This window comes from Corvus kubaryi, unplaced genomic scaffold, assembly GCF_017639235.1.
Source record: "Corvus kubaryi isolate FWS band 111438036 unplaced genomic scaffold, C.kubaryi_AGA036_p1.0 37300, whole genome shotgun sequence".
Taxonomy (NCBI): Eukaryota; Metazoa; Chordata; class Aves; order Passeriformes; family Corvidae; genus Corvus; species Corvus kubaryi.
In genome coordinates this window covers 6,091,056-6,102,790 of record NW_024581093.1, presented here as the reverse complement: position 1 = coordinate 6,102,790, position 11,735 = coordinate 6,091,056, and the positions used below count along the sequence as shown (strand labels likewise).

At 44.8% G+C, this 11,735-nt stretch overlaps 1 protein-coding gene across 8 annotated transcripts in view; it reads left to right on the top strand.

Annotated features, from left to right (window-relative positions):
• PLEKHG4 (pleckstrin homology and RhoGEF domain containing G4) overlaps positions 1–11,735 on the top strand; it is an 86,648-nt gene that overhangs the window by 40,879 nt on the left and 34,034 nt on the right. For all 8 annotated transcript variants that reach the window (XR_006015895.1, XM_042027303.1, XM_042027307.1 and 5 more), the window contains 2 exons: positions 1,623–1,721; positions 2,710–2,858. Coding sequence is in view for 7 of the 8 variants with exons in the window: in XM_042027303.1 (XP_041883237.1) it covers positions 1,623–1,721; positions 2,710–2,858 (248 nt within the window). In the remaining variant the exon portion in view is untranslated. The remainder of the gene's footprint in view (positions 1–1,622; positions 1,722–2,709; positions 2,859–11,735) is intronic.

Below are 11,735 nucleotides of genomic sequence, written 5' to 3'. Positions count from 1 at the left end.
TTATTCTGACTTGGTGCCTCCCACTGGTTTGTTTTCAAACTAGCACAGTACCCAGCTCCGTGTGTGCTTGTGCTGTGGAGGGAGCCTGAGTGCTGTGGACCAGATGCTTGTTGAATCTTTAAAAGCTCTATTGAGTTATTTGGCACACTGAGACTAGACAGGATTAAATCTCTGTAAATCTGCACACAAGCTGGCTGCCTTCACGTTGAATTTGCTCACCCTGGTGGTTGACAGAATTGTCACCTCAGCTTCCAGAGGATCCAGTGGTCTTTAGGCTCCAACCTCGATGCCCAGAGTGCTCTGTGACACAGTGCAGCACTTGAAGCAGATTAAGATGTCACTGATAACACCACTGTGGTGCTGGTGGCAGGCTTCAGGAGATAGGCTTGGCATGTGCTAGATGTTAACTTACTTTTTCCAACTTACTTTAGAACCATTTCTCGTAAACTTCCATCTAAAAGTACTTGTAGCAGCCTGTGCTCATGCAGTAGAGGTACAGAAGCCTCATCTTGGAGCCTAGGATTGACTTTGAGAAGTTGAAATCTATTTGGCAGTGAGGGAGCAGAGAAACTTTGCAAGAGGTTATGGATTAGTTATGGACAGAGTGGGGAATACCTTGAGAGCTGAGGTGCTCTGTATATGCAGAAGGGCAGTTCTTGAAGGAAGAACCATAATATCAGGCTACTTCTTTTCTAAGCATGTAAAACATGCCAAAGGGGGTTAATATGAGAATCATACTGTATGGAATGCCTGTTTATACTGTGTGGGGTAATGACCCATGTGCTCAGCTTCTTTAGCTCTGGAGCTATGTGGCAAACAGCATTTATTTCCTGTCTCAGTGATCTCACCTGCATCCTGCCTGCTAATCTGTCACTGCTGGCATTGTTCCAGCACTCCAGGGAAGAGGGAGTTCAATTCAGTAAAGATTCAAACAGCTGCTTTTTTGTTTTGTTTTGAGCATGGTTATTTTGGAATAGCTGTTTCTCCCTTCTCTTGATTTCAGTGGCATCTGACAGTATTCAGGCTTTATATTACTGACTTCTCTAAAACACAGTGCCTTATGAACCCTTATGAAATGTTTGGGCTTTGTTTGTTTTTTTCCCTGCTTCCACCCACCCTGAAGAGAGGAAGGATTTCAGATTTATCCATAGGCGGTGCTTAATTTTGGAAGCTTTCCAGTTTCCTAATCTTTAATTTACACTACTTTTAACATGAAGAGAAATTATTTAAAGTAGAAAAATTCCAAGTATTTGTTTTATGTTTTGTTTCTCTGAAATTCATGCAGTGTGATTCATCTTCATGGAAAGTTACAAGAAATGCTAATGGAAGAATGTGAGACATAAGTGGACTGGGTGTTTTTTCTGTAAAGCATGACCCATCCGAGCCATGAGTATGCAGGTTTCTAAGGTCTGCATGGAGGCCTTGGTCTAGTGTGATGCATCTGAAGCCTCTGATGGGCCTCTCTTTGCTGATACAGTTTCACTGAATGATATAATTGAACCCTTGGATTAATGTGTTTGATCCTCTCTTGATTTTTGTACTCCTAAGCTTCTGCAAGCTCAGAAGACCTTTCCTGTCAGCTGCGAGACAATAATCTCTGCCTTGGTCCTTTATTCTTGTAGAAGCTGGAATACTTGCTACAAGGATGCCAGGGTGTTTGTGCCTTCCTTCAGGGAGCTATTAATAAAGTGGAGTCTGGAAAATTACCGGAAAAGGCTGAGGTAAGCATGTTCCTCAGATCAGAGATGGACCTGAGACAGAAGAGAACATGAGGCTGGATAGCTGCAGAAAAGCTGTAGCTTTGAATTTGCAAGCTGTAGTAGCAGAGTATTCCCAGTACTAGTAGAAACTAATCCAGACGAAGTGATAGAGGCTTCAGTGGCTCTGGAAGCTGATTGTCTGATTCCTCAGTGTCACCCAGGAGATCTTTCCAGCTGGGCTTGTTGCTGATGGGTGCTTGCTCCAGCATTGGGGTGCATTCTCAGCAGCTCCAGAGCTCTGTAGCTGGTACAAACTTTGGTGTGCCAGGTACAGAGCAGCTGCCTTGGGCTGTGCCGCATCAGGTTGGCTTGAATGGCCTGGAATAATACTAGGTAACAGCTTAGTTCTGTGCTGTGGTTCCAACTTTGCTGTCTCCAGAACACAAGTTTGGAAGTGGGCAAGAAGGGGAAGGGACAAAGACCAAGCCTATGTGGTCACAAACTTTCTATTTCTCCTCTTGAGAAGTTGCTGTACCCCTGACACGGTAGGGAATTGCTGCCAGCTCTGCACTGAGGGTTCCAATAGTAAATGATGGAGGATATGGTAGTGGCCTTCCTGCACACACCTGTATATCCACAAACCCTTCGTGTGCATCTTGTCCCACAGCTTGGAGCCATGCAGATCCAGGCTCTCAGAGCTCTAGGAGTTAGGTGTGAGTGGGAAGTGAGGCTGGAAAGTTTATTTCTTCTGTGCCCCGCAAATGAATGGAACAGCAATGATGGGAATTGGGGCACAATTTTAGCCTGGTGGGGAAGGTACCAGGAGCATAAGGAGCACTGTTTATCACTTTGGACTTGTCAGGCTGGAGAGAGACAGCCGTGGGAACCAACCTCCCCTTTTCCTAGAGTGGGCCCAGGTGAGATGTGGTTTGGGTGTGTTTTGGTTTAGGTGCTGGTTTTTGCCTGTAGGTTGCAGTAACAATTCAACTCACTCTTGTGATCCCTCCAGGATGCAGCTGTGCTGCTGAGGAATTCAAGGCAGTTGATGAAGAATGTTCTGGAAGATGCAAGTTTGGTTAAGGTGCAGCAGGAGGGTGGAGCACTCCTGGCCAGACTGGGGAAGGAGGAGTCTTGTGTCACCCTTACCCAGGACTACAGGTGAGCCCCCAGAGTGGGAGGAGATGGACATGAGCAAAAGGCAGGTGCTAGGAGTCTCCCTGAGGTGCTCCATCATTGGTGCAGGCGTGAGAACAGCTTTGTGTAGCAAAGAATTATGTTGAAAACAGCAAAGGTGAAAAATGTAATGAATTTTACTCTTAACCGGATTGCTTCCTCCCCAGTCCAAAAACTAGTCCAGGTGGATTCACTTAGATTGTTCAGCTTCCTTTTTCAAGCCAAATCAGACTTACCTTCTTTAGTGGAGAGAGAGCTGGATATTTTGGGTAGATATTATTAAAACACCAGCCTTAATTGATGATACCAGTGATGAATGTTTAGGTGCAGGCCATTATCTCTGTGTGATTTCCCAAGGCACTCCTTATGCAAGGGGATTTCCAAGGACCTTAGCTGGGAGGAATGCTTGCTGGCTGCAGCAGGCTCTGATCTCCTCGCACATTGGTACAGTTTGCACAAACAAATACTTGCTGCCCGTTTGTGGGGTTGGTATGAGAAGCGGGGACTGAGAGAGCCCAGCTGTTTGATATCTCCAGGGCATTGCACAACTCCTGTTTGTGCTGTTAAAACACCTGAAGCTTGTCAGCATGAGAAGGCCTCTGTGCTATGTGCTGTGCAAACAACAAGGTAGAAAGGCAGCCTTTGCACCCAGGAGCTTCCAGCCCAGTGTGAGATAACCGCTGGCATGTGGGTGCAGATGAGGGCGCAGGGGGTGGCAGGGTGATGTGGAATAGCTCTGTGCATCCACAGCCTTGCTCTGGTTAAACTCCCTGTTGCCATCACAAGCTGGGAGGTTTGAAGGGAGGGAATGAAGAGAAGATAACAAAGTAGTTATGGAGTATCTCAACACTGTGAAAAGCATGTTTCTCTTTTAAAATTCAGCAAGTGGATGACAGTGCAAGTTGCTACCTGTCACTGGAAGAAGAGGACTGACATTTTGGTGCAGAGAGGGGAGCATGGGGGCAGGCTGCGTAACTGTTTCTGTTTCCTGCTTGCTGTGACTCCTGTCAGGAGCTCTGGCAGGCTATGCCGACACAGTTCTCTTGCTGAACTGGTGAAGTAATCTTGATGCAATTTTGGATTGAGTTAGTACAGTATAGTCTTTTCATTCTCATGCGACATGAGAAGCAAAATAATGTGGGGTTTTGTGCTTTGTTTTATTTAGGTTTTTTTTTATTATTATTTATTTTAAGCAACACACAGCAACTTTAGAGTCCTAGGAGAATGGGGAGAATGTGCATGAGTTTTATGTTTTGGTTTGGTTTTGAGCTAAGCCTGTGTTTTTGTGCAGGGAAATGATCAACTTTGAAACCTGATCTGACAGAGCCCCAAAGGATAATTTACTGCTTTGATTACTTTAGCAAGGGCAGGGGTGGGGGATACACACTGAATTGTTTGATTGTGCAGTGCTTGAGTGCATGCCAAGGCTGTGTAGCATGTTCTCTGCTTAGTTCAGGTTATATTCATTGTCTGCCAGTGTGAAAGGAGACTGTATGCCATGGCTCAAATATACGTGGCTCTCTCCAACTTAAGGAGCATAAATGAATGTAGCAGGAGAAAGTTATTCTCTTCTAGGCTGTGGAGTAGTTGCAGAAACTAAATTCCATCCAGTATTTTAATTTTCATCTAAGTTAGGGCAGAGGACTAAAGAAGTCCACTCTTCTTTGTTCCAGGATCCCTTCAAATGGGGAAGAAGGCTCTATCACTTGGCTAGAGAACGCTGTATAAGGCACTGTTGGTTTTGGGTCCTCCATGGCTTTGCACTTACTCCTTCTTTCCTATCTGATGTGCAAATATTAAAGGTTCTGAGCTCTGCTTAATACTGTAAAGATTATGATTTTCAAAGGCTTCTTTAACAGATACGATCAAAGCAGGGTGTGGACAAAATATTGCAACTGGCCAGCTAAGCTAGCATGGAGTGGCTATTGATGTATGTAGCTCCAATATTCGATTTCTAACTGGTGATGTGTGAAAAGGGAACAGGACTGGCTTTGTATGTGCACTCAGCAGGGCTTGTGGTACTGCTGCTCTGAACTTTGAATTGTAAAATCTTGATCTAATGCTTAACAGCCTAATTCCACACCCATTCTCCCAACACTTGAAATAAATTATTTACTAAAGCAAGTCAAATGGCTTTAACTCTTCTAAGCCACCTTTTTGGCTCTTTTGTCTATCACGTGTCCAGTTGTTGAAGTTTTTTATTGTCCATTATGGTGCAAAAGTCTGATAAAACGGAGTCATGACTGCCAGGACTTCTTAGTCATAAGTTGAGGCCAGTTGTGAACAGGTGACTGTCCGAATGTGCAGGAATTACATATAAATAGAGAAGACAATTTTAAGAGCAGTTTTCTGGACTTTTGGCTCGACTTAATTACAATATGCCAACTATAAGTGGAGAACTAAAGGTAAAATTGTGATTTTTTTTTTTTTTTTTCAAGCCCATCTGCACCTTCACCTTGGGATTAACCAAGCAAGGGATTGACTTGCCTTTTTTTCAGGCAATACCTTTTTCTAGCTCTCACAGATGTCTTTCTTGCTAGTTTGTGGTTTCACGTGGAAAAAGAACACCAGGAGCTGGTAAAAATAGATATGGATGAACCCTTCTGAAAATGCCTGACCACAGGTTGGAGATAGTAAGTTAAAACAGGCAAGGAAGCAGGCATGTGCTCAGGCAATCAGATGTTATCTGCCAAATACCTTTCAAGAGCAAACAGCAAGCAAGATTTGCTTTAGTAATGAAACTCTTCCCATGGGATTGGTTGTGGAACCTTCTCTGCTCGCTCTGCCCTCCTGGAGAGCAGAGATGCCCTTTGGAGTGTTTTGTGGCACAGAGCAGTGGGATCTCATTGCTGCTCAGGTCTGACCTGGGATTTGTGAGGCTTTGCTAAGACAGTGCCACAGGTTCTTTCCTGCAGAAGTTGAACTCATCCCATCAAAGATGTGGGCATGCAGGAGGGATGTGTTGGGCTCCATCCATTAGTTTCTCTAACAGATGATTTAACAGCCTCCGGGAGTCTTTCCTGGATGGTCCCATCCTGACATGCTGTTGTACCACAGCAGTGGCTTTGACCAGTAACTCTGCTCACATTGTGAGCTGACCAGGAGTCCTCGTACTCCTTTCTCCACCAAGTACCACTGTAAAAGATAGCCTTGCCCATCCAGCTGCTCATCCACAAAAGGAAAGACTGACTTCTCCAAGCAGTCTGTCTGCAACTCTGCCTTTTCCTAGCTAAGGAAGAAGGAGCTCAGTTACCAGAATACACATCCTGCAGGCAGCTCATTGCAGGGAGTTGGCTTAGGGGCTGTGGAGTGCTCAGCTGGTCTCTGAGATCTCCCACCTCCAGCAAGACCAGGCTGAATTTGGCCTGGAGTTGGTGTGGGTGTGGCACTGATGAGCCAATATCTTTGTGGCGCCTCTTTAAGTGGTGTAATGATAGGGCTGGCCACCCAGAGGTGCAGGGGGACTGCTGGAGGTGGCATTGCCACTTGCTCACTGTTGGTGGATTTAAAGCCAGCACATTTGCCTTCGCACCGTCCACTGTGCTGAAGGTTCAGTGCTTCTTCAGGTCTGTTAGCTGAACCCTTAGAGGTTTTGCTGGCCCAGTCTTTCTGGAGATTGAAATGCAGAGCTGTTAGCCTAGCTGAAGTTCCTCTTGGTAAGTGTGGCCAAATGGCAGACACCTCCATCACTTCAATGCTGTTAATACTTCTTTTTGCACTTTCAAACAGGAATTTTTTAATAACCACAGTCTTGTTAATAAGGTACATAGAGTTGGTTAGAAGGTGTAGCTTTGGCTACTGGTTGTCTAGTGTAGTGATCAACTAACGTGTAGCTTGCAGGCAACTCACTGAGCCAGCTGTGAAAGGTGGACTAAGGTATTGCTGCTTCTGTAGTGGATGTCAAAAACTTAAAGTTTACGATGGAAGTGTCAGAGAAGCTGCCAGAAGCCAGACAGCAGCAGTGGGAGCTCTTGCTGAAGTGAGGCTGTGATGTGGGGCTGGGCAGCAAGGCCAGGATCCTTTTAACCTGGTCTTTAGCCAGGTGTTTTTCACTGTTGTTCTCATTACTGCTGCTCTTCCAGCATAGCCAAGAGCTGGAAATATGTGCCTAGCCAAAGTACCCAGTGAATGCCTTTCGTCCTGCAGATGTTATGAGTCACAAGTAGAGGAAAGAAGGTATAACCATTTTATATTAATATATAGATGGTTTATATTAGTTTAACCAGAGTGCACCTGCCTGGCTCTACGACGAACCTGTGTTCTCACTGTGGCACGGGAATGGGATTGTGTCATGCTCTGCATGGTGATGGGCAAGATAGTCCCAAGGCTAGAGGTGAGAGCTGAAAGGAGAAAAACCTCAGATGGTGAAGGAATGATCATGTTGAGTGCTTGGCTCTGTGCAACATGGAACCAAAAAAAGCATCATCTCTTCCCCCAAGCTCCTCATCAGAAAAGAATCTGTGCTTGCAAGCTGTGAATAAGCAGCTTATAAATAGATGGAGGAGTGAATTCTCCTTTGTTTGCAGAAGACAGTATAGTTAGTCTCTGTACTTTGAGGGTGGAGTGGCTAGAGCCGAGAGCTGGTTTTGTGAGCTGGCTATTTTTAGTGTGGCTTGGTGATGTAGTTGGAAGCCCTGGGTGGGGATCTGAGCTGAGCAGAGGTAGTGGACAGTACAGAGCAGACTTCCTGAGCAGCAGCTGCCAGGTTCCTGGTGCTGGACCTGACTCAGTTACAGTGACAAAGAGGGTGATCTTGCAGCCAACAGCCTCCATAGTTCATGTTCCGGCTTTCACACACACTACTGAGACTCTGGGTCTACTTGAAGCTGTGGTCACTTAACAGTGCAGTGGGGTGTAGCTCTGTGGTGCTTCAGAGCTCATGTTTGTGGGTCTCCAGCAAGGCTCCTTCTAGTAGCAGCTCCTGGAATGTTACAAGGCCTGCATGTGCCATTCTGCAAAGCGGTGTATGAGCTCCCTTTGGTGGAAGTAGACCTGGATAATGTACAGGCTCTAAGCCCTCTGCCAAGGGACTGCACAGCACCATGTAAAGCTTGTGTAGAGTCAGAGAGACTAAGCTGATCAGCCAAAATGTGGAACAAGTTGGGAGCAGGGGAGATGGGTGTCTGGTGTATAAAGTCCCAGTTTGGGCAGACTGAGATGGCTGGGCTTCTTGGTTTGTAAGGTACAGTGTGTGCACCATCAAACTGGCAGCTGCTGCTATAGGCTGGTCATAGCCAGGCAACTTATGCTGGGAAATCCTTCCTGGAGGCATTATTGTCTTCTGCCATTCCCTTTCTGTGTTAGAGATGTGTGTCTGCTGCGGCTCTGTGTGTTTGTACGTGCTTCAGAAGATGGTGATGCTTGTGTCGCTCTCATTGATGGCAGTTGAGCTAGATCCTGCTCATCTTCCTGCCTCTCTGGGAACTCTGGGGGCCTCTCATGCTACCACGTGCCAGTGTGCACTCCTGATATGATCTGCGAGAGGCACCTTTCATTGTAGGGTTCTGTGCATGTTCCTCCTGTAGACCTAATCCTAAAACCTCCATCTTGGGATGAGATGTATACTCAGTATACCTTTGAAGCCAGATGAAAAAACGTGCTTAAATTCTGAGCTCAAAGGCTGCCACGAGACGCCTCTGCGCTGTTGCTGGTGACACAGAAGGTGCTGATGAGCACTAAGCCTTTGGTTGAGCATGGGTGGCAGTGCTCTTCCCTGGCCTTATTTGTTTGTGTCAGGTGGAGGGAGGAGCGCACTGCAACATTTCTACCCAAACACACACTGTGCTGCTTGGTATTCATTTTGGTTACAGTCTAACCTGTTCCCTCTGTTTGCGTGGTGGTTTTAGCCTGGTAAAAAGCACTTAGCTCGCATTAAACAAATCTTGCTGCTCCACACATAAAGGAGAGTGGAGTTGGGGCTGTTGTCGTTCTGAGTGCATGAAGTGCTGTGAGGCGTCAATTGTGGCATTTGCAGAGAGCTAAAAGATTGCAGAGTTCTGTCTAGGTAAGTTTTCATTGTCCTCTTAGGCTTTTTATGAGATGATTCCCCTCAGCTCCCTTTCTGTTTTTTATTTTCTGCTGTCTTGTGTCCTAAATCTTCTTGGATTCAGTGAGAATTTACCCAAAGACTCCAGTTTTGCTTGTTTTTGTTTGCAATGCTTGTCATGCCAACAGGGCATTAGGTAATTAGTGACACACTGTGTTTTATCTGTTTAAAAATATTATGGAAAAAATTGCAGAAAGTTTCCAGTATAGGATGTTAGCTGAACTGCCTGACATTCCTGCCTCAGCCCAGGCTATCCCACAAGCACCATTTTTTATATAACTAGGTTGGGATAGATACGTCTCTTGCTGGGCTGGTTAGTAGAACAGTCCCTGCTATTATATGGATTGTACATAGCCCTGGAAGTGGGTAAAAGGAGAATGTATCAATGAAACAGGGACGTGGCTTTAAATGACAGTGTGTATATATTTGAGCAGGGTATCTTGAGAGCCTGGTGGTCTCAGCATCAGGAACCCAGCTCTTAGACTGGTGTATTTGACCAGGATATGAAGTATAAACAAGCAGGTTAATGTACATTAGACAAGGTTTAGAGGTGGAAATTGTTTACAGCTGGTAGAAAACCACATCTGGAGACTCAGTGTTCCCAGAATGGTGTTTCCAAATCCTGTCCAAGGCTCCACTGCAGAGGGAACTTTCCCTGTAAGCAGGCTACTTGTTAGTTTGGTATTTCTTACAATGTTTTTTTTCCCAGTCAGTTTTATGGATCTTACTGGGATTTAAAATCAACCAGAATCTGAACACAGTTTTATTATAACTGAATGCAAGCCAGGCAGGAGAAGGAACCAAAGGTCACATCTTGGGACTGTGCTTGGACATTTGTTTAACTGTGTGCATTGATCCCTTGGCTTTTAAAGGGATTTCTGAGCATATTTCTGCTAAAAACACACTTAAATGAACTGTGCTCCAGAAGAGAATTCTCCTGGCAGTTGTGGTCTCCAGTGCATTGTATTAATTGTATGGTTTGCTCCCAGGTCAGGTAACCTAGTGAGGAGGGATTCAGCCAGGTCTGTGGTCTCAGCTAGATCCACTGGTCCCATCCTGAATGGGAACAGGCATCCCACAGGCAACCCCAGATTTGGTGTTTGATCTCTGTGCCTTTGTAAGAAACTTGAGGGTTCTAAAAAATGTACCCTGTTCCTCAGATGCTTTTATCAGGGAATTGAAAAACCGCCATGGCTATTTGTGTTCTGCAGAGAATAATTAGTTTATTTAGCAGTATCTGCTTTAGCTTCACCATGGCTAGTTGAAATTTTAACCTCAGCTGCATGTGAAGCTCTCAGCTTGAAGAGCAGGACTGTGCCTTTGAGGTTGACCTCCTTTTATGGGATCATTATAAATATGGCACTTAGGTAGGTTGCTACCAAAATGCAGTAATGACCAAGAATGACATTTCTCTTCCTGCAAAATGTCCCTCAGGCACACAGGACTGTCCCTGCAGAGCTGGAAGGATTTCTTCCTTAAGCATTGCTCAGGATGTTTTAAGTGATTTGTAGCCGAGGTATCAGCACACGTGATCTGGGTGATGTCCTTGGACTAATCCATCATTTAAACCTCCTAGTTGTCAGATCCTGTTCATTTTCTGCTAAAACCTGTAGAGACATCTGCAAGGGAAGTTTAGCACCAGGAGTGGAAGACTAGATGAGGCTAATGTTGTAACATTTGACTGTGTTTTTTCTAAATTACACTACAATTAAGGATATCTGATTTTCCCAGGACAAGTTAGCTGCACTATACTTGCCTAAACCCCATCAAATACTCTACCAAAATTTTGTATTTACTTCCATCCATACCATTTTAAAATTGACCATGGCTGGTCAGAGGATGAACTCTGATTTCAGCCCTTTGTTAGATCTGTTGTTCTTGCTGTTTGTCAGAGCAGTTCTTCTAGGGGCCGACAGGAAAGTGCAGAATAGTGATGGTTCTGCTGCTCCCTTCCCTGTGCTCTCCTGTTTGCATCTTGCTGGCATTGGCAGGCATGGCTCAGGCAGCACCTGCTTTTGTGACTCTGCTGGATGCTTCTTCTGTGGCCATCTATTTTTTGAAAATAAAACAGGTATTTTGCTTTGAAAACTAAAGTGTAACTCTCCAAGGCTGGCTTTTTTTGAAGAATGGATTCAGACAGAAATGGCCTTTCTAAATTATAGGTTTAAAATTACCCTATCATTATACAACAGCTTGGCACTTCTCCAGAAAACTGAAGATGTTTGGAACCTTTTCCACTGAAACGAGAATTGCCCAATGAAAACAGGATTTGGGGAAACATAAACTGAGATCAAGCTACTCCTTTTTGCTATAAATTATATTGACTCTTCACTATTGCAAAATTGCTTTTGATGATTTGGCCATGGAAGAATGTAGTGAAAGACTCCTATTACCACACTCCCATGCGCAGGGAAATTGCAATGCATCCACACAAATCTGAGCTTAGACGAGACTTTCCACTGACTTCAAACAACTCTGCCTTTTGTGCTCAGAGTTGCACAGGCCACTATTAAAATATCTTTAAAGTCCTTAACAACCAGGTGTTTCTTTTGTGTGGCAGGATGGAAGTCACTTTTTCTTCTTCAACCAAATTTTCAATATTTGGTTTGTTTACTCCAAGCTGCCTTGAAAGCACTGAAGGATAGGAATTTAAAACTTCTGAGTATGAAGCTGAAAAAGAAATAGATATTTTTGTGAAGTATCATTTTCCCCATAAAACTCCTGGTTGCAGGATATCGTGGAGTTTACTAGTGCACTGGAAATCATTTAGGAAGTTTTCAAGATCTGGATCAGCAAATGGGGGGGGGTGTGTGTGT